We start from the raw sequence: 24,172 nt of genomic DNA, 5'->3' as shown, positions 1-24,172 counted from the left end.
TTTGTGCACAAAAAGTATTCTTGTAGCTTTGAAAGATTACGGATGAACCACTGATTATTTTAACGTTGTCCTTGGTACGTTTCTGAGCTTTGATCGTGTTAGGATTCTTGCTGTCTATGGGAGGGTCAGAGAGCTCTCGGAATTCATCAAAAATATCTAACTTTTTGTTCCGAAGATGAACAAAGGTCTTACAGGTTAGGAACGACATGAGAGTGAGTAATTAATGACATCATTTTCATTTGTGGGTGAACTATCCCTTTAAAATATGCTTTATTTTTGTAATTCCACCAGGTGACACTAGTAGCAAAGAAATGGCATACTTCACCTTTATACAGGTTCATCTATTGCATAAAGAAAACAAATCTAGTTTAGAACTATTTCAGTGTTTTGCACTATAACATTAATTTAGTTATTAAGTCCATTTCCCTCCCAGATTCTTAATACCATAACACATATGGATGTTTATTCACATGGTATCGGGAACAGAGCGTTAGAATACAAAATGGAGAATACATAAATCTAAAAGTATAAGCTTTTTGCCTTCTTACCACAAATGTGTCATAGGAGAATTTGTGCCGGTGGAGAAGATGCTGCAGGAAGTTGGAGCTCTTATAGCTGGGGTCACCCCAAGGCATAGCTGAACATACTGGACATACCTACAAAGAAAAAAAATGCTTGCTAAATAGGTCCTTTTATTTTCCACAGAAGAACAAATATCATATGTGTTTCAGTCTACATTCAGTCTACGTTGAGTAAATGCTAGACTTTTCATTTCAGTTTATTGTTCTAATTAAATGGTACTTGGCATCCCTGAAACTGTGAGGTAACTGACACTCACCACTTTGTTGGGGTCATTGCGATGGCTCTCCATGCAGTGCTTCACTAGTTCCTGTTGGTCCAAGTTGCGAGCGCCACAGTACGGGCACACAAATGTGGAACGGTTTGGAATATTGCTGTAAAAAAATAAAAAAAATAAAAGATTTTTGCTATGTCTTAACCATGGGGCCTGATAAACCACTATCAGATATACACTATTACATAATAAGTAGCAGCCTGAGAGCAAAAGAGTAAATGAACAGAGTTGTGTAACAAACTGATTATCAGTGTTCACATGAATAATGCATATGTGCAGCCAGAAGGGTGTATAACATTGTGTGAATAACTTTCAAGTCCATAAAAAATGAGCCAAGAACCTTCTGTTCACATTAGCCATTTGAGGCATTCCTGACCTCCCAGTTTTCAGCAGCTCCTTTCTTTTGTCTACAGGGATTTCAAAACCAAGACCATTAAACATTAATACGCCAATGAAATATTATCGAGTAACTTGCGTCTGAGGCAAAATCTGTTCAATTATCCAGCAAACATGAATGCAGCCCTCTAAAATGTTTTATAGTTTACAATTATTTTTCTGATGTTCTTGTTTCAGCAAGCTACAAGACCATTCAAATCCTAGAGAAAAGAAGAGAAGAGAAGAAAAGAATGACATTTCAGCAAACATATTTTTCATAAGACTTAACCAAATTGATCAAGTTGTCTCAAGATGAAAAAACGGAGTCATTTCTGGTGTGAACACTGTTGACATGTTGCTGTAATTCTGTCCTTGATTGGGGATTTTTTTCTTCTTAAGATTATGGGTAATGTAACACTTGCTCAGTTTAAATTCAGTTTAATTCAATAATTACTTCTGGGAACCACATTGTCATGCTTTATATTACCAAGGATTAGATCTGTTACATTAGTATAACATAAAACACATGAAAAATACATTAAATTAAACATAATATTAGTTTATAATATATAGACAAATAATGTCTGAAAGTGTCATCCAGGGATAATTTCTTTCAGGGGAGACAGTTTTTTTTTTTTTTTTTGCATTTTTTTTTTTATTCTGCCAAGCAGCTTGGATACACTGATGGTCTGGCAAAGACAAAAATCAAAGACCCAAAATCTTAATGCCAATTTCACACATTATCCAAAAGGGCAATCTGAACTGAACAACCATTCTGTCTACCGAGATGCCTCCAAATGGTCAGTTTTTGAAGGAAGTGTATGATATCCAACAACCCTGCTGGTGAAAAAAAAAAAAAAGGGTGTCTGAGTGTCTGACACGAGATGAAATATAATGGTGTCACTACCTTCAACTTAGGACTACAGAAATAAGGATGGTTATTGTTAAAGTCAACAGGAAATAAAATGTTTACTTCATAAAAGGTATTAAAAATTTAATAACTTGCTCCACCTCTGAAACAACTTTCCTTTTCTGCTAATGTCAACAAGCCTTTTTATTTTTCAACTTCATCCTTCAATCCCACTTGTGATAAAGAATATATTATAACTATTATAAGAAGTTATAACTATAACTTTTCTCAATCAAATTAAAATAAAGTCCTGACTAGGTGTGTGTGATACTGATACTGATGCTGAGCAAGGACTTTTCCAGACCCCCTAAGTTTGGTGCCAGACTGTGCCCTCGTCTTTCCATTCACCAAGGATTTCAGCTGATAATTTCGAGCTCTACGCTCTTCTCTTTTCAAATTCTTCCTGGGAAGAAACTCCCAACCACCACCGAGTCAGAACATTGTTGGAGTTCATCACTCTTCAAACCCGGAAGAACGTGATCGCAAGCCCAAACTTTGAAACCATCAAGACTTTCATCCGAGACTGCATCCGGACACTCGTTTAATGACCAAGGCAATGCAAATATCGTACATTTAACCAAACGCAACAGAGTCAATATATAATCGAGAGAGTTTTCATGTCCATGAGATTTATCTCGCAAACATGCTTATTAAAATACAATTTTAAAAGTCTTCAGTGTTCTTCATGATCTTGTCTTTACAAATTCCATAGTTAATTACTATGGAAATAATCATTTATTTATAAAAATTTACTAGATATCCCTAAAATGTCAACTAAATAACCGTCCGAAATGAATTACAACCACAATCTCATTACTTAAAAAAACATTTTAAAAACTTATTCAAAAACAGTTTTAATTATATTATTTACATTAAGTTGAGATAATTGTGAACAATGTGTCTTTTTGGGCAATATGTCACATTTTCAATAGAAATTGGCTAATTGAATATGTGTCCGAGAAGTCGCTGTCGTCTAAGTTACCCATAGCAAATACACCCCTCAAGGAAGAGTGTGTTTTCCAAATCACATGATCTGCTCCACATGATGTCATTTCCTCATGAAGAGAAAACTAGCAAGACTCCAAGGTATGTTCTCCCTCCACATTTTCTGTTATTTCACCTGAAGTAGTGCTTGGGGCAAATGTGTACTTATCATATGTCAACAATGTTACTACAATGAATTCATAAATAACTTTGAATTTCAATTTTACTCAGTTGTACATATAATATTTAGAAGAACCTCTCCCTAAAATGCCATGTGGTGTCTGGTGCTAGGCAACCATTTTGATTTTATCCCTAAAAACAGCAAAAATGTCAACTAGGTTACCAGTCACCTATGTTACTCTGCCAAGGTAACTGTGTTGACTAAGAGTAACATAGTTGACATTCATTACATGTTCTTATAGTTTTCAGCAGTTCATTTAATATTCTAATTGTACAGTAACTATAAAATACTTTGCAATAAATATTATAAAATTATAAACTTGTTTTCAGGCAAATCCCTGTGTTCAACAAGGCAGATTCTGCAATGTCAGTGTTACCAAGCTCAGGCCTTCATCTTCAAAGTCAACTCTGCTGTTCCTGCATTGCACCAAGAACAACCAGACCTTGAAGTACAGTGGGATAGAGATGACATTGTTGGTCAGTGGTGTGTCATCAGATATGACGATGAGGTTAAGGACATGCGCGCGCACACACACACATGCTAACAAACACGTGGCACAAGCACACGGTCAAGCACACACACATATAGACACCAGGGCCCGTTCTTCGTACGTCGCTTATTACATCCGAGATCAAATGACACATCCAAGATGATATCATCGTGCTAATCATGATCCGGCTAATTGGGTTCTTCGAACACACCTGTTGTGTATGATTAGTATCGCTGGATTGAGTTATCTGACATAATTGCACGTTCATGTGTTGTCTTAAATGGGGATATGTATCGATACTCGAAACCATGATCAGCAGTGCAGCGATTGGCTGGTGGCAAGACGGCAATGTAATGACGTCATATAATTTAAAACGACACCCGACGAAAAACTTGACAAATTTCTCGACTTTTATAAGGAAACAGCCAAGCAAACAAAACTACATAAATGTTATAATAGATACATGAAACAGATAATAGATGCATGTTTTTATTTTATTAGAATTTTTTAGAATTTAGATTCACAATTTATAATAGTTGTGCAGTCTTTACATTTTCATTTCAATGTAGAAATTATCTATTCATTTCATTTTATATTTGGACAGATTTGTTACGTGACAGCATTAATGAAAGTTTCTAAAGGGTCAATATGTTATCTGCATCTCCTGCGCTCCATCAAGCCACTCTTATAATAGCAGTCATCACTCAAAATAATGCATGACTCTATTATCTGTATAGCATGTGTGTAAGACTCTAATACAATTATGAAGTAATAATTTTATGACAAATAAATATTTCAGTGAGTAAAACTGGCTGTCTATAGTAGGCTGTTATGGACTACACAGCATTTTTATATTATTTTTAAAATAATTTTTTTAATGATTATTATTTTAAATTATTGTCCCTGGATCAGTACGATACTCTTGTAATAAAGTAGCGGAGGTAGCAGACATATTTTGAGTATCAGTTCTGGTTGAAAAGAAGCGATCTAATCCTGTTTACATGAAATAAGGTTTAAGCTAACGGACCTGTTGCTATGACAGCAGCTCCGGGATGAGCTTCGAAGAACCAAACGATCCAAGATCACGTCAAATCATCAACAATCAAATCCAGCTAACTGAGTTAGCCACGTACGAAGAACGGGCCCCAGACGTGTATAGTCCAGGTACCAGAAAGTAAAAATCCTGCCATGATTTTGGATCTGCCTCTACATCTAGAACAGGTGTTTTCACTAACGAGCTCATCTACCTGGTAGAGGAGCTGGTTTAGTGATGGTTGGAACAGCTGCTGGACAGGATTTCTACTTTCTGGCACCTGGACTATACACCTGATACACACACACACACACACACACACACAGACACACATGCACATGCATAATTGGCTATGTTCTTGGGTTAGAAAATGGGGAGTGTGTTCTGTCTCCGACGGTTTCTTGGGTGCCTGGAAGTTGGAGGGTATGCCAATGTTTTATTTGGGTTCTGACATATAAATGTTTTTGAGATACAACTGTTTGCACTATTAAAATTTTGATCCAATGCAGCACACTTATTCTGTTAACCAACAGAATAAAACACTATTTGGTTATTGTTACTTATTGCAGTGCACTGTTATTTTTTGTTCAATATAATACACTACTGTATTTCATTCCACAAACAAGATTTTCAAAATGTTTACATGGTTGAATTTTTGTGTAAGTGCTGTTTTTGATACTTTTGTTGTTGTTGTTTTCGAAGTTAGGATCTCTTGCTTATGATATATGTGCTTGTTAATAAAGTTGTGATTGATCCTTGTAAACTGATGTGCGTCTGTATTTCTCCTTTTATGTCATGGAATATTCAACAGGTCTTGATTAAATGCAATAAAAGATTAGCTAACATATAATAATTGATATAGTTTAAGATTGTTTTTTTTTTTTAAATACATCATCCTTCTTTGTCATGTCAACTATGTTACTTTTGTCAACTATGATACTGAGCTGTCAATTAAGTTACCATTATATTTTTTAATATATATATATATTTCAATGGTTCTCTAATCTCCAAGTAAACATTTAGAAACTGAGTAGCTGTCAAATATATACCTCAACATAATTTCATCAATAAAATTATCATGAATCAAGCACTTTGGAAACAAAATATACAGACCGTTTACTTCAGTACTTGAAATTTGGGGTTTCAATTGAACAAAATGTGTATTTTCTTAATTAATTGGGTATTTTAATTGAAAAGGTAGGTAAATAGACACATATTCTTCCAAGAGTAATGATTTTTTTAAATGTCTGCCATTTACTTAAAGTTAAAACTTATAGGTTTTGTCCATAACATAGTTGACCAAATAATGAGTAAACTTCTTGTTTTTAAAACTAAATATCTGAAATCAATTATCCCTGAGCTTGGCAATGACTAAAAACAAAATATTTCAGGGATGATTTATCAGGGAAGATAATAATATTTTGTAAATAAATATATTTTTTCCCAGAATTATTCAAACTCAAAATCTCCCACAATTATATATTGACCCAACAGAGGTTTAGTATAAGCTTTAGAGTAGACCACATTGTAAAATGGCACCGATGGGTTTACTGATGGGTTCAGACTCATTTTTCGTAACTGCATTCTCTGCTTTCTCTAATGGCTTCATTCATCCACTTTAGCTCCCCTTTGTATGCACACGAGTCTATGTTTATTCATTTGTTTGTTTAGACTAGTTATGTGTTAGCGTTTCATTAATAAAACTTTTGTGCATGAATTACATGAGTGTCTGATTCTGTCACTGCTTGTGAATAATGTCTCTTTATGATTCTGATCTGGCGACATGCTCTAATCCACTAATAGTGTAGGAAAGATATTTTCTGTGGCCTCGAGTAAATATGAACTTACACTGAATGTTCGCTGGACGAACAGATTAGTTGATGGCAATTTATTTCTGCTACAGTTACTACTGGCAGCTGATATAAATAATTGTGAATCATAATTAATTGTATATATATACACATTTCCCTTTTTAGCTAATTTGCTACAAAGCACACACCACAGGCATGGTTTTGTTTGTGACACAATAAATAATGTCAGCTCACACATTGCTAAAACAATAATTGCAACATTATCATACAGTCGTGGCCAAAAGTTTTGAGAATTACATAAATATTAGTTTTCAAAAAGTTTGCTACTAAACTGCTTTTAGATCTTTGTTTCAGTTGTTTCTGTGATGTACTGAAATATAATTACAAGCACTTCATACATTTCAAAGGCTTTTATCGACAATTACATGGCATTTAGCAACCCATTCTTTCATAATCACTTCTTGGAGTTTGTCAGAATTAGTGGGTTTTTGTTTGTCCACCCGCCTCGTGAGGATTGACCACAAGTTCTCAATGGGATTAAGATCTGGGGAGTTTCCAGGCCATGACGATTACTGAAATGATCTCAGCAGGTCCCTTAATGACAGCAATGAAATGTAGTAGAAAGGTTTTTTTGGGATTAAGTTAATTTTCATGGCAAAGAAGGATTATGCAATTCATCTGATCACTCTTCATAACATTCTGGAGTATATGCAAATTGCTATTATAAAAACTGAAGCAGCAACTTTTCCAATTCCAATATTTATGTAATTCTCAAAACTTTTGGCCACGACTGTACACAGTACATATCACACAGCCCTAGTCCTGGCCCACAATTCATCAGATTCTGGAAGCCAAATTTGTTGTGAGTGTTGTTTAAAACTAAATTTAAATATTCTCTTAGCTCTGAAGCCCTCTAAAACTCAGATGAGTTTGTTCTAGGTCATCAACCCTGACTTTATGGTGTTTTGGAAAGCATAAGTCTGAAGTTTCCTCACCTCCATACAAAACTGCTGTCTGTTAAACCACTGACTCACTGTGCACCAAGACAGAAATGTGTCATAGTGTCACGAACACGCTATATTCTACAATATTTGTGTAATGCTACCACAAAGAGTACGATAAATAGCCGTGATGCAAGACTTTTGCAGACAGAGACAGAGTGGGAATACATCAACATGCTCTGCTTTGAAGAGCTAATTAATTCTTATCCTCCTCTCGCTCTTCCTGTGCTTCAAAGGAAGAGTGAAGCACGACAGAGATGCACACACATAACTCAACCTGAAGACATCCGATTGGACTTTTATCGGATTCCTGTCTACAAAACTTTGTGTCTGTCTTGAACTGTCAGACATCAGTTTGACATCTCTAGATCCAAGTATACCTACACTGTTAGTGTGTGGGTCTAAAGAATGAAACGCGTCCTGGATCCATATTTTAAAGCTCTTCGCTTCATTTTAACTGCTGTCCCAAAGAACATTGAGTGCTTCAGAGAAGTATGAGTCATAAAGGCAGCATTTTTTTAAGAGAGATTTGTGGGATTGGTTGCTCTTTAACGTAGGGAGAAAGAGAAAATATTCTAAAATTCTGTGTCCAAACTGGGCACAATGCAACAAGTTTCCATTGACATAATTCTATTGTTTTCCTGAATGAAACTGTCCTAATTGGTCGTGATAATGTTAATATTTTCATATTTGATGTTACATATACAATGGAGTTGGATTTTAAACCAGTAATATTCTTAAAGTGTAAAAAGTTTCAATAATTAGAAATTCTTAAATGTTTTTATCTATATATTATATCTTAAATTCATACTCGCACATTCATGTGAAGTGCATTTTTGTGAAACACACAAAGAAAAGAAACATTTCTTTTCAACCTTGCACAGAGAAATCCTTCTTAAAGAGCTACTGTTCACAGAAGATGAGACAAATGAGAGCATTGCAAGTCGAGACTAAAGAGGATTTACCATTCATTACTTTTGTTTTCACATTAAATCCTGAATTCAGAAAAACATTGGCTGAATTGTGCAGGCAATGATTTAAAGTAATAATAAATACGCTAAGCAAATAAATAAATGAAAATGAGCACGGAAGTAGGTCAAATGGCCAATTCGAGTCTGCACAATTTAGTTGACAATGCCACTAAAATAAATATAAAGATTTGTGCATCACTTTCCTACTCATTGAACTGATTTAGAGACAATTACAGCCAAACACATTTGAAAACCTGTGTCTTTCCAAAAAGTGTAATCAGAATAACACGCAGTGTTCACAAAAAATCTAAAAAAGAATTGATGAAGAGAAAAACACATTTTCATGATTATGTCAACCTGACCTTAAATGATCCGTGGAGCAATGCTTACCTGGGAATGGGTTGTGAGGTGGGGACCACAGGCATGAACTTTGGGCAATTGGCCATCTGTTCTTGAACCTTTGTGCAAGATGAAATATGTGACCGCATTTTGACCAGGGTGACCTGGGAAATTCAAAGGGACATAAAAAAGCAATGTGAGTAACTCGCGCTGTGATTATAGTGCCCCATTATGCTTTTTTGGATATATCCTTTAACGAAGTGAGTTAAATAGCTGTTTGTGAATGAAAAAGGTCTGCAAAGATCAAAGTGCATGACAAATTGTCTTATTATTTCTGAAAAGAAAGAACCAATCCTGAATTGCCTGAAATTAGTCATCAGCAATTTGAAGAAACCTAAGTAGTTTTGTAACAAATTCGTAAACCCGCCTTTGGTCTTCATACTGTATGAACTCTGACCTGCCCCCAAACACTGTGGTTGTAACTAAGGCCTGGGATTGTTCAGTCTGTGCTGTTGCAATGTCTAGAAGACACTGTGTTCTGCACTGCCAAAGTAAAACCAAGATGCATGTTTTCCCAAACGATGAGGATATTAAAAAATGAAAAGTGTTTGAAATTGTAACACAGACACCACAGCAGTTTAACTCCAACCTTTCGCTGTGTTTTCATCATTTACTGACGATATTTGGACCATCTTGCACCTCTGGATGAAAACCTGTAATTATGTCTAAAATATATATATATTAGGGGTGTAACGGTTCACAAAATTCACGGTTCGGTTCGATACGATTCACTGGTGTCACGGTTCGGTTCGGTACGTTTTAGATACAGCAAAAAGAAAAAAATTGGCAGATAAATTTCCTTGATTTTTAAAAAAAAAGTTTTATTTATTAAAACTAACAAAGTATATATATTTTTTTTACATTGAACAATGATGGAGCTATTCTTTACCCATCTTCTATGGTGTTTTCTTAGCAGCATACTGTATAAAAAAAATGAAAATGTTATATTGTTGTAGTAGTTATGAACAAATACAAAGATGTAACTTTTTATATGGAACTCTATAACTCTTTATATTGAGTGTGTTTTTACTCAATTGGTTCTCTATAGGGCTTATGTTTTTTGGAACAAAGCAGGAATTACGGTCTGGCTGAAATGAGCTCGTGAAGGAATATTGTAACTCAATTACGTATGTTCTTAAAACCTGCGTTTTCCACTACAGAGTAAGGCGCTCGCTCACTCAGTACGCGCTGAAGGCTTGTTGCAAAATGGCTAAAAGGTCTTTCACACAGGACGCGTTATGCGCGGCGCTGGACCCTGGGCTCAGCGTTGCCCTTCAGATACAACGCGATTTGCGCTGCACTATGCCAAGAGCAAAGTAGGTGGAGTTTTCAAAACTGCCCGTGCATACGTTCTATTTATAACAGTTCTTCTATCTAATAACGTGCAGGCCTGTTAATTGTATCGTACTGCTCAGGAAATTCCGACACAGTACAGTACTAGTCCATTTTGATTTCCGTGCTTGTTTGGATGCCCCGAGCGATTGGTAAAGTGCACCCAAACACCAGACCTGTTGGTTATTGGAGGATGTTCTATTTCTGGTCTGTTAAACGCATTGGCCACCGCGTACCGTGCATGAACTGAGTACGCGCTGAGTGAGCGAGCGCCTGAATGAGTAGCCTAACATAAACATATAAGTTGGTGTTTTTTTTTCTTCTTCGGGGGTGTCAGGGGCGTTGCCTGTTACGTCGTTTGGGTTATTGGGCTACCTTGTTGAATGCATATCATTATATTTCACCATTTTTTATTTATTTTCCAAATATAATTAAATAGTCCAACGAACCGCTCGATACATAATGCGTACAGCGTACCGAACCGCTCAATACGAATGCGCGTATCGTTACACCCCTAATATATATATATATCATGTGTTCAAAATGTATAGTTTTGTGTTGTATACAGTGTCCACACATTGCACAGCTTTAACTCTCTGCTAACCGACTAACTCATTGTAGTGAAATATTTCTACTAATCTTTCCACTATTACCTAAATTTGTGTCAATTATTGCAAACTGTCTTTCATTCTTACAACCTAGATTAAAAGTGTGGAGCAAGAATTTGGTTTACAAAATCATTGGATATAATGTACATTATTAGAATGCCTTTTTTTTTTTTTTTTTTTTACCGTGGACGCATGTAAACCTATCGTAAAAGATCTTCAAAATATAACTGGAAAGCTTTAAAATGGCATAATAAGGATATTTTAGTACAAATGACACCTTGATTAGGGCATTTAATGTGCAATTATGTAAATATGAGCCATGCTGGTCATATTTTAAATCCAGCAGTCATGTTTTGCTGACTTGATAAAACTAAAATATCTAAGAAGAAATGCTGTGTCAAATCGTGCAAACACAAAACAGTGAGCACAAACACAGGGGTCTTTCTAAGCTTGCAATGGGAATCAGGGCATCTCAGTGTGTCTGATTGTAGTTGCTGGGCTGTGCTTGTTTGCTTTAACTTTTATTTACCATTAAACTGTCACTGCAGTTTTGAAAGGCTCCTGCAGTGGAGATAGGATTCCATGGTATATAGTGTCCCTGAAGCAAGTTTTAGTGCAAATGCATTACATAATGACAGCTGCACTACTCAAAGAATCATGTCTTGAGGTACTATGGCCAGTTTTTTTTTTAATTATTCATATTTGTTTATGCAACCACAAGGACTAACCTTTTTGCTGCACCCTCTACACGGTGCCTTATATGAAGAGAGCTGTTTTTCCACGCTGGAGGATTTCTCCACTTTCTTTGGATCGAAAGGCATGCGGCAGAGTGGACAGAGAGGCGATGTCACCTGCAGACACGGCTGTAGACAGTCCACACAGAAACTGTGAACACACACACACACAAACATATTACAATATTCAGTATATATATCACTATTACAGTATGTATGCCTTCTGATATAGGATTCATAATTTGGACAAAACAGTAATTTTTTGTCAAATCAATTCAAAATATCTAAACCTGTACACAGCATCTAAACAAGGAGATAATAAAATATCTCAGGTTCCTCATTTAATATAAGTGGGTTCTTAAAGTGACAGCAGCCTGCTGCTATCTGTGAGCGTTTTGCAGACACTAGAGGGTTAATATTCATCAAACAAAAGAAAAAAAAGGAAATAACTTACTGCTCTTGACAAATTATCTATCGTACTTTTAATAAGTTTTAAAGTGAAGACTATGCAGCTTGTTAACTTTAACTTCTGCAGTATTTCTTACAACAAAAAACATCTGTCCTATTGTTTGCTTATATGGTTTTATTTTTTAAAGAAAAACATATATGTTGTGATATATACTGTTATTTTGAAAAAAAATTCTCATATTGTGATATATCACCTACCGCTAATTAGAAGGATTTCTGAAAGATCATGTGACACTGAAGACTAAATTAATAGCTGCCAAAAATTCAGCTTTGCTACCATAGAAATAAAAAACATTTACAACATATTAAAATAGAAAAGTTCCTTTAAATTGTAATCATTTCACAATATTACCGTTTTTACTGTATTTTTCATCAATTAAATGCAGCTTTGATGAGAATAAGAGACTTCTTTAAAAAAGAAAGAAGAATAATAATTGTATAACATATGGATAACAGTCTTCTGTTAACAGTAAGACAGCTTCTTTGATCACAACAAAAAGCAAATCATGAATTATCACCATTGTCCCTTTGTGTAAGGCACTTACTTTCATGTTTCTCCAGAAGGACTTGCTCCTGTAATAAGTGTACTATAAGTGGCACTGGATAAACGCGTCCACTAAATGTTTAGTAACTGCACAAGCCTCTGAGGAGAACAACAATTTTGAACCACTGAACTCTGGCTGGCAGGCAACGGGCCTTGAATAGCTGAACAAATGCTGATGTATCAGACCATCAGGCATTTAGCCATCACCTTTCAAGCTGGCGTGACTCAGCTTGTGTCCAAATACATGGCAGCATCAGCAAAAAATGGCTAGTGAACTCGTGGTGGCAGCCTTGTCACTTTCTGATGGATGAGGCAAGAGTTTATGGGACTGTAAAAGCAATGAATCATTCTGAGTTTTTTCTGCCAGGCTTACGCTGCGCTTTATGGTACTGTTGAATCCAGGGCCAGGGCCAAACAAGACCCACTCCATCACTGTCTACACTAAAATGCGGCACTGACTGACTCATGAGGGAACTGGAAGTGAAGGTCAGTTGCTAAGTGTAGTGTTGCGCCTGTAAATTTTTGAAAAACTCAAAGAGCAGTGTCATGCTGTAATTAAACACCTGCTTTCTGCCCTTTTGAGTTTTGGTCAAATAAACACTGAATGTGTTTTTATTTTACAGGATTCATTATGATTTAAGTAAAATTTATATTAAAAAAATGGTGCTTATCAAATTAATTCATACAACATTAACAGTTTTATTTATCTTTTCAAATGTAATTCAATGAAATTCGAACAGTTCCTTGCAGTTTATGTCAAAGCACTCTACAAAATAGGTTTATAGCTTACATGGAAGAAAATATTTCTTAAAATAAATGTTTTAATTAACCGTATTATTAATATTACTTTGACATCTACACTGTAAAAAATCCAACTTACATTTTGTTTTGCAAACTCAGTTTTTAAAGTTAATTCAACAATTTAAAATTAAAAAAGTTGAGATAACACAGAAATGTAAGTTGAATAGGAATTTAGATCAATTTGTTACATCAAATTAATATTTCAAGTTAGAACAACTAACAACTTTAAGTTGGTTATTAGTATTGCCAACAAAGGCTGATGAGCATGCGCAGTTCGAATGCTTTTTTAAACAACGCCATTTTATTTTCTCCTGTTTCATTTTCGAGTCACCTTAAGCGGCCTCTGTTTATTCCCTCATTGTGATCGCTCTAGTAAGTGTAGTTCTATATGTATCAATTCACGATATGATTTAAATGAAGTTTATTCACAATATGCGCTTTTGTACTGTCATGATTCTGCCTTCATGTCCTGACTTTTCTCTAGTCTTGAGGCAGGATCATGACAGACCCGTGTTTTGTGTAGAAGCACATGGCCTTGTCTTTGGGCCATGTGCTTGTGTTGTCTCGTCCCCTTGCCCTGCCCCCCTTGTTATCCTAGTCTTGTCGTGATTGCCGTATCTGTGCCACCTGTTGTGTCTTAATTAGTTCTCCTATTTAGATCCCCTATTGTGCTCTGTCTTTTGTTGGTTCATTGTGATTGTTTACCATATCGTGAGTGTCTCTATATGTTTCTGTATCCTAGAAGACGACGTTGTGAGTCCTGTGTTTGTTAAGAGTCTTTGTTTATCGTGTTGACCAAGTCTTGTTAAATCGTTTAGTCTCAGCCCTAATCGTTGTTTTCCCCCTCGTGGGTTTTGTTTTCCCCTTTTGTATTTAATAAATCCTGTGTTTGGCACATCCTGTCTGCATCTGAGTTCATCCCAACCCCTCCATATAACATGTACAACATAGGTGGGGGCAAGTTAGTTAAATTTTCCAGCCTGGTCTTATTGTTGCCTCAGGTCAGACGTCACCTATTTTTTCTGCCTGACAGTGTAAATTAATCTCTCCGTTAGGTGCTGTTCTTTATATAATATTTACCATAAGAGTTGAAATGTGTTTGTTCAAAATATGTTTTTTTGTATGCCGTTTTAGAGTTGCCTCAGGCAGTGCCCAGTTAACGTTTGATCTGTCATTGGTATCACTCCGGTAAGCGGTGGTTCTTTGTGTATCAATTTAAGCCATGATTTAAATGAAATTTGTTCACAATATGCACGTCTTTACAACGGTGTAGGTGGCGACCAGTTAGTCATTTCAGTTTTCATGCTTTGTCTTCGAGTTGCCTGAGAAGGGTCAGACGAGCGCAAGTTTTTTTTTTTCCTTGACAGTGCAATCGCTCTGGCAGGTAATGTTCTATGCAGGCTATGAGAATAATTAACAGTAGGATCTGAATGTATTTGTTCACAATATGTGCTTCTGTACAGCTGCTTAGGTGGCCCCAAACTGGTCAGTTCAACCTCTCCTGCTTCGTCTTCGAGAAGTCTTTTAGTCATTCGGTGGCTTTTTTTTCCAGACAGTATCATGACTTAGGTAAGCACTGTTTTATATCATATTTATATCATAGTAAAGGGATTTAATTATTGTTAAGGATATAGAGTTTTCTTTATTTGTTTATAATATGTTCATTTTGTACAGTTGTGTGGGTGCCTTTGAGTTTTGAATAAGGTTATTTAAGTTATAAGTGTATTAATAATTTTTTTTTAAACAAATGTAACCGTATAAGATAAGCTTGTGTGTTTTCGTCTCAAATATGTATTTTCTTTTAACTTTTAAATTTATGTGCTTCTGTTTGCTTGGCGTGCTATAAATCTGTATGTTTTAAAAATGAGCTATTTTAAAGCTTAAATTCATTTTTTTTTTTTTTTTTTTTTTTTTTGATATTCGTTTAACCAACTTGCTTGCTTTTAGATAGTACTTTTAAAGGGATAGTTCACCCAAAAATCATAATTTTGTCATTTAATAACTCACTCTCATGTCATGCCAAACCTGTGAGACCTCCATTTAAGATTTTAGATTTAGTCCGAGAGCTCTCAGTCCCTCCATTGAAGCTGTGTGTACGTCTACTTATTTGAAGCATCGAAAATACATTTTGGTCCAAAAAAAGCAAAAACTATGACTTTATTCAGCATTGTCACATGGAATCTAAATCTAAAATATCTTAAACCGTGTTATGAAGATAAATAGAGGTCTTACTGGTTTGGAACGTCATGAGGGTGAGTTATTAATAACATAATTATGATTTTTGGGTGAACTATCCGTTTAAGTTGTTATTTTATATTGTTCTCCAGCAATTAATTAATGTATCCCTGGTGGTAAAAATAAAATCGTATGTTGTTGCCAAAATAATTAGTTATAACGTTATTTTGTGTGTGGGTTTTTTTTTTTTTTTTTAAATTTTTATTAGGTTGATGCACTGCAAGATATGCAGATTTGAACACCCTGCCCAGGAGGTCCTTTTGAAACATGACCAATTGTGCCACTACCAGGGAAGATACTGCCAACTACCCTGCCTCTACACAGATTGCATCTGCTCCTTTAAAACCACTGGTTGACGTCTCACCTTTTAGGATCACACATGTGCTTATCTTCACGTGAGAGTCACTTAACATTGAATGGTGAATTGTGTGACTTTAAGGAAATTTGTAAAACACCCTATTACACCAAACATAAGGAACCATTTTTAAAAAATCATGAAACTTTAAGGTGCCCTTTTAGCCAGTGTGGTTTTTAAAACACATCTGATTTCATCATCCAGTGGTCACAGAAGTCAAAATCATTGCAGCTTTTCCATTACAGACTTTAAAACAAATATCATTATTCAAAATGCAGAACCAAAAGACAGCGAGCCACAAACTGTTGTTATGCACACACACTTATCACCATTGCAGTTAATTTTATATTGCTTGTGATAGATATGAAGGACAGATATGGAAGCCAATACATTTTTGACTGGACCCGTTGTTATTTTTGCACATTATTTTGGACTTGAATTTTGTGATAGTTAATTTAATTGGGAAAGCATCAAATAAAAACTGTGTAGAAGGTTTTTAATTTTGCAACACAAATGAGACAAATAAGCTCTTAACTTATAAAAACTTTCTATTGTAATTAATTTTATTGCGAATGAAATGACTTAATTTGGTTTGTGATTTAAACTTGCTGTTCTACAAAAAAAAAAAATCATATTGATGAAATAAAAAAAATTGTGATTCTGCCCATTTAAAGATTTTTCTGAAGACCAATGTTGTACCGCGTAGCATTTAACAAATTAATTCACTCATATTGGATTGGCAGTTTGTGCTGAACTTTAAACTGCTTGAGTAAAACCTAAAGTTCTGAAGCTGCAATGTAAAAACCAAGGAAAAAAAAAAAAAGTTGAGAGCTGAAAAACCTTTTTGAAGTTTTTTCAACTTTTTTTTTTTTTTTTTTAAAGCAACTTCAAATATCAGGTTTTGTAAACAACTAATTGACCTTTTAGTTGAGTAAACTCAAAAATCTGTTGAAGCTGGTAGCCTCAATCATAAGTTGGGCAAACGTAAAATTTTAAGGCAACAAACTTCAGCAGATTTTTGAGTTTGCTCAACTTAAAGGTCCGTTAGTTGTACAAACTTTTGTGCATGTTTAATTAACATAATATATTAAGTTAAGTGAACTTTTAGTTAAACTTTCAATTTTGTGTTTAGCTGACTTAGTCATAAGTTGGGCCGACTTAAAATTTTAAGTCAACTAAACACAAAATTGAAAGTTTAACTAAAAGTTCACTTAACTTAATAGATTATGTTGATTGGACATGCACAAAAGTTGTGTTTTTTTCTTTGAGTTTCTGTTTGTATGTGACGGTCAATTGGTATCAAATGAAATGGTGAAATGCTTGTGAATTAAACTCTGAGTAGTTTTGAAGTTCATCTGATAATAATGAGATGGCAGATGCTAAAAACAAAACATGCATCACACATGCTAGAGCATGTGTAGTGGAGTACACAAAAAAGCACTGCTCATTCACACAGAGACACAGAACATGCAGATTTAATATTCAAAGATAATCCATATGATGATTCTATTAAGTGTATAGTCCTGCTTGATTTATTCATCCAAATGTTGCCAAATTCTATGACATTCCATGTAATAAGCATTTTTTTAATTTATTTTCTCTAATGCCTGGATTTCGCAATTCCATCTGTGTTTTCCGGATCATAAATTATAGGCTCTTGCACTTTTAATGCAGCTTAATACAGCTATGCAGAGTTCAGTTCCAACCCTGATCAAACCAGAGATGTATAGTAACGAAGTAGAACTACTTCACTACTGTACTTAAGTACTAAAAGGCGGTATCTGTACTTTACTAGAGTATTATTTTTTTCTCCTACTTCCACTTTTACTTCGGTACATATTTTCGCTGAGTTTAATACTTTTACTCCGATATTTTTTTTATGTGCTGCATCGTTACTCGTTACAATTATGATAATGTTACGAATCATTCCATTACAAACCACTGCCAGAACTGTAGATGGCAGGTTTGATGAAGCTGGCACATCATTAAGCGAATCAAGCGAGACTGCGCGTGCTGACTGAACTGCTGTGAAGAGAGAAATGAACACCGAGCCGAGCCAGATAATGACTCGTTCACGAGTCAAGAACCGGTTGCATCGGTTTTCGGATGACCAGTAACGTTAGTTCTTTCTGACAGTTCGATTCAATAAACCAGTTGAAGAAAACAGTTCACCGATTCTTTTGCGCTCGATGCAATGGCGTCATTGGCGTTGACTGCACATGGGCTCATAACATTAACACAGAATCAGTTCAGAATCAATCACCAAAAGAAAACAGTTCGGTTCCAGACGCTCTTTGTGTCGGTTTGCTTCACGCTAAATCACACATGCGCAGTATCATCAGCTCCTCGGTTCACGAATCGGACGCGTCTGACACAAACGGTTCTTGACTCGTGAACGAGTCATTATCTGGCTCGGCTCGGTGTTCATCTTCAGTTCTCTCTTCACATCAGTTCAGTCAGTGTACTGTTTGAGTCAATGAATTACTCCGGGATATTGGTTTGTTTTAACTCAGAGGGAGTGTCAGACACATTAAACAAGTTAACATCTTAATTCATCTGTGGATTAATGCGTATTGGAGACGCGAACTGTTTAAAACGATTCAGTTCGATTTGGTGGACTGTTTCAAAAAGATCCAGTTACATCGAATGATTCGTTCGCGAACCAGATATCACAAACTGCTTTGTTTTTAACTGTCTTACAACAGACACGGAAGAGAAGACAATGCTGAATAAAGTCATAGTTTTTGCTATTTTTGGACCAAAATGTATTTTCGATGCTTCAAAAAATTCTAAATGACCCTCTGAGGTCTTACGGGTTTGAAACAACATGAGGGTAAGTTATTAATGACATCATTTTGCAAATTGGGCTAACTAACCCTAGTAACCTTTTTTGTTTACAAGAAGTTACAGTCAAAGGAATTGTGATTTGTCCTTTAGGTTAATCATTTGAAATAGTAAAAACAATATGTTCAAACTTTTGACTACTTTCTTTAATAGCTACATAACACAATACTTCTACTTTTACTTTCAGTACTTGAGTAGTAAATTTTAAAATAGACTACTTGCAATACTTAAGTACAAAAAATGTTGAATACTTTAGTACTTCTACTTAAGTGTGGTGCTTAAAGAGCACTTCTACTTCTACTCAAGTCACTTTTTTGATAGAGCACTTGTACTTTTACTCAAGTATGGTTCTCTAGTACTTTATACATCTCTGGATCAAACACACCTGTCTGTAATTAACAAGTGCAACTTAAGATCCTAATTGGTTAGTTCAGTTGTGTTTGATCAGGGTTGGAGCTAGACTTTGCAGGAAGGTAGATCTCCAGGAACAGGATGTGGCACCCCTGGCTTAATACTGTAAACAATGCACGTATTCCTTTACATTTATTTTTGGCCATTTTCACACCTACACACAAGGCAACCATGAGGGTCTGTGAATCTTTCCCCCAAAATGCAACTAACACCTCAAAAAGGGAGAACAGACTTATGGTTCCATGGCAACCAAAGACAAATCATCTCATAACACTGGTTTTCTTGCTCAAAGGAATGCGGGCAGAGCAACTCTCACTCCATTTCCCATTAGGAAAGACACATAATGCCCATTAAAATGTACTCTTCTCTGATTAATTCATAGAAAAACCTTTCTGTGAATGAACACACATATCCTCAGGTCTTTATATTGTCTTATGTATTGTTTGCTGTTTGATGCATGTTTATGCAGGGCATAAAAAAATAGGAGCATAACAACTACAAATTATACAGATTTTATCCTTACATTCTTAACTTTAATGCAGATTTTAGATTGGTTAATATTAGCTGTCAATCACTCAGTCACTGTGTTACACTAACTATTGTCTACTTATTTGTATTTTTTATCTACTTATTTGTATTTAAAAAGATAAAAAGAAAGGGGCTGAAGAAGAGAGAAAATGAAAAGAACACTGACAGATTTCTTTTGTAAATAACCTAAAGATAAGCTCTTCTTTGGCGAGGGTTAGGACGGTGTATGTGGTGATCAATTTTACATCCAGCCAATTGCACGGAACGGCTGGCAGCCAGGAGTGTGCAATATTTAAAATAAATATTGCATTTAATCTATAACAATAATTGTGTTACTGTGCTGATATCTTGAGGACTACAGAGGACTGATCACTCTTAAAAAAATATATATTCTGCATATTCTGTGTGGTGGTCAGTTCACAGCAGTGACAAAAATGATTTTTTTCCAATAAGTTGAAATTAATTTTTACCTTTCATGGTCATTTTTACCTTAAAGCCATTTTTTTCTATTTCTATTTTTCCATTTTTTTGTCCAGCTGATTACTAACAATATCTCTAATGTTTTCAACTACATGAAAATAGTGAGAAAATTCCCATTCTCAACAGTGTAACGGGGCAGTGCAGTTGCCTGTCGTTAGTTACCCTTTGTTACCACCTTTACTGATGTAGAAACCACATGACAACAGTGTTGTGGACAAATGCGTAAATTGCTTCGCGACAAACTTCAACTAGAAAGAGATTCCGATCTCGCTTGGTTTTACTCCACAGGTAAGTTGTTTTGATTCGCATCTTTACAGAAAACCTATGGTATTATAACGATCAACAAGATTAGTTTATGGGGCATACACGCCAAACGTAGGTCATTGCGTCTCTAGACCCGCGCGAGGATGCGTCTGATCCATAGTCTGATCACGTCTTTGCATTAACTTTGTATGTAATCTACTCGTGCTAATCGCTAAACTCACATTAAATCCATGATTTATCTTTCCGTCTGATTGATGGCCGTCAGCGGTTGGGTAGAAGACAACAAATCCCATCATTCCACGCTCCTTCTTAGCGTCAAACCATGCGATTGTTATTGTTTTGATAGTGCGCCCTTCTCGTGGGAGGTCCTAAACCTGTACCTTTAACCTAGAGTTACACATGCATAAATATTTTTTTTTTTTATATTGTACTCCTAAAATGTTAAATGTTGATATTTAAAATATTTGAAACTTTAAAAGTGAAATTAAAACAGCCAGAGTGTGGCAGCAAGTCACTGTTAATAAGTGAGTCATTGCAATTGAACCAAATCATTTATCAAATGATTAATTCAAGAAGATAACGTCCTCATGTTTTTCAGAGTCGCAAAACAGCTCTGTGACTGTGTTTGGAATTGTTTTTGTTGGTGAAATAGAGCAAAAACAGGCAATATAGTGTCTGAAACATAAGTCTCTTAATGTTAACTTCTTGTTTATTGAACAGTTGTATAAAATCAATATCACATTTGTAATAATGCTGATTTTTGGAGGAAAACCAACACTCTTGATTAACTAAATGAAATTATATAAAGGCCCCATTTATTGAAATTTGTGATGCAATTTAATAGACCGAATCATGCAGTGAAAGAACACACTCTACATGTGCATGCGCAATTATCTAACCTTATAGACTGCATGTCATGTATATGTGCACTCTCTGTAGGTGTGTTTTATTTGGATTTTGCAACACTTGATGATATCAGAAAACAAATCGTAAAACAACAATTAGGAAATAAGTAGATTCGGTGGCATACACTGTTAACTGCAAACTCTGACCCACAGGATTTACAGTGAATGCAGTGCATAGCAGAGCCATTCGAAGACTTTCAACCACTCTCTCTGAAAACTGTACACCTTCTATTCGGCACTAGCACCATTATTTGTAACTTTAGGTGGTTTACAAAGGAAATCAGCCCTTTACATTCCCCGCGGTAGTTCGCTCCCTATCACCTGACAGCGGAAAGCAGTAACTGAGTGATTGACAGCTGATATTAACCAATCTAAAATCTGCATTAAAGTTAGGAATGTAAACATGAAGTCATAGAGCAGCAGACAGGTCAGTGTATGAACACCCAGAAGGCATATACTCTAAAAGTTTTTAGAGAAATGAAAACAGGTCGCTCTACAATTAAATGCAGTTGCACAAATGCTCCCAAATATATTTTGAGGTTGCACAGATTAAATTTCGGACCTTGTTGTGATAAGTGCAACTAATTCACCTAACCTTACCTATAGGATGTTAGATCTCTATGAATTCGTCTTCGGATGATCTGATTGAGAGTTTATATTATGTGTTGATACTTATGCAATATATTAGTGTTTTAAGAATCGTTAGTAGTCTTTGCATCAACATTCAATCCAGTTACATATGCAAATTACCATGTTTGGAGACAAAGAGTTTTAAACTTTCCCTCCAAAAGTGCAAGTCACCATTGGCTCTTTGACCCTCGAGAGGGGTGACCTCCACAGAACTTAAAAGGCCTCACATTAGTGACCTGCCTCGCTATTTAGTCTCTTCACTTGTCTCTCGTCACCTTCCTATATTCTGGTTCCTAAGTCCCAAAGTCTGCACTACTGCACCTGGCAGGCCTTCACACAACTCAATCTAAAGTTCTTTTAGATTCTGAGAAGATGAGGATGCCAGATTTACTAACAGTTTGCGCCAGTGCAAACCGTCTTCTGGTGTTAAAATACTGTCAGGATATACTAAAGACGTGCAGTGAAGAATTAGCACTAAAAAAGGCATGGTTATTTTTGGGCCTGACCTTATTTAATATGCATTTGTAGGAGTTTCCCTTTCCGATGAAAAATTTATTAGAGGAAAGTATTAAAATGAATCACACAATGCGATTTACTAACATTTGCGCTCGTCAAATTACTGGTACTTGCACGCCCCCAAAAAGCATTTCTTGAAGTCGGCAGTAATTTGCACAGCTCTTGGTAGATTGCGCTGATCATTATGGAAATTATCTGGCTGCGTCGGTGTTCTTTAATGTATGCATTGTTAGTAAATCACAAACAGAATTTTCGGAAAGGGAAACTCCTACAAATGCATATTAAATAAGGTCAGGCCCAAAAATAACCATGCCTTTTTTAGTGCTAATTCTTCACTGCACGTCTTTAGTATATCCTGACAGTATTTTAACACCAGAAGACGGTTTGCACTGGCGCAAACTGTTAGTAAATCTGGCATCCTCATCTTCTCAGAATCTAAAATTACTTTAGATTGAGTTGTGTGAAGGCCTGCCAGGTGCAGTAGTGCAGACTCTGGGACTTAGGACTCTGGGCGGCATCAGGAAAAGCCCACAAGGATTTGAACTTGGTACACCCATAGCATAACGGCACTACAGAATATGTCAGCAGGCTGCCCACAAGGCTATTGGTGCCGAGATAAAAAGCATTAAAGCACTGATAAAGCAATAACTGTATGATTATAATATATGGAGAATTTGGCAATAAATAAATCTCAATAATTGGTATTATATTAGCCACTGACACCTCAGCTCTCTAGCTATTACTATTAGCATAGGACACTGAAAAATGCTAATCAACTGACCAGTATTTTTATTTTGGTAATCTCATCAAATGTCATTCCCTTTGTGGGAGTTTCATTGAGAGACAGAACTGACCTTGTTTCTAGTTTGAGTGCTGCTGACTCGCTCCTGCTCCATTGTGCTACTGTTAAGCACTGCAGACATAATGAGAGCAAATGAAAGCAGGTGCTGGTGGTGAGTTGGGCTGGAGGTTGCTTAGGCCTCTACCCATCTGCCGCCTCTTTCCCTACAATCCCTGTTTTTCACTGCTTAAATCCGAGCAGAATGGCTGCCCTTCCTCCCTTAGTAGAACTGAGCTTTTTCCATAGCTTTGTAAACATCAGGGGAAAAGAGAATGACTCCTAAACAGACAGAATGTTCCAAACAGGATTTGGACAGGAAATCTGATGGTCTGAAATAATAGACAAGAATTTGACAAGCTTTCTTTCTCAAATGCCATCCAGAAGCTGGAAGTACAAAAGAGACTTCACACAAAGATCAGTGATTTTTATCATAGTGATTGTGTTTCAAATAGCATACTACCTATGATTTTTGAAAGAACCCAGTATAGTGCACAATTTGCAATTTCAGCACATAATTCCCAGATGACCAACCATAGTTGCTAAAATGTGCAAAACACAAATAGAATCCACTTTCATATATTAATCATCCCACAATGGAACTCATTTGACGTTACCTTCCAATTTATGTGCATAAAATTACTATATCAACTATGAATTTTAACATCTCA

At 35.8% G+C, this 24,172-nt stretch overlaps 1 protein-coding gene across 2 annotated transcripts in view; it reads right to left on the bottom strand.

Moving 5' to 3' along the window:
• The window catches only part of LOC127961980 (E3 ubiquitin-protein ligase RNF166), a 55,534-nt gene that overhangs the window by 9,424 nt on the left and 21,938 nt on the right, over window positions 1-24,172 (bottom strand). The window contains exons 2-6 of one of the 2 annotated variants that reach the window (XM_052561309.1): window positions 11,677-11,833; window positions 9,000-9,112; window positions 839-953; window positions 549-656; window positions 174-341 (exon numbers count right to left, since the gene is read on the bottom strand). In XM_052561309.1, the coding sequence (XP_052417269.1) occupies window positions 189-341; window positions 549-656; window positions 839-953; window positions 9,000-9,112; window positions 11,677-11,833 (646 nt within the window). In that variant the 3' untranslated portion in view covers window positions 174-188. Of the gene's footprint in view, window positions 1-173; window positions 342-548; window positions 657-838; window positions 954-8,999; window positions 9,113-11,676; window positions 11,834-24,172 lie in introns of those variants that run through there. The other variant, XM_052561310.1, reaches the window with a different exon arrangement.

Source organism: Carassius gibelio, chromosome B7 (genome assembly GCF_023724105.1).
Source record: "Carassius gibelio isolate Cgi1373 ecotype wild population from Czech Republic chromosome B7, carGib1.2-hapl.c, whole genome shotgun sequence".
Classification (NCBI taxonomy): domain Eukaryota; kingdom Metazoa; phylum Chordata; class Actinopteri; order Cypriniformes; family Cyprinidae; genus Carassius; species Carassius gibelio.
Note: the sequence above shows the minus strand (reverse complement) of the source record. Positions and strands in the feature narration are given on the sequence as shown.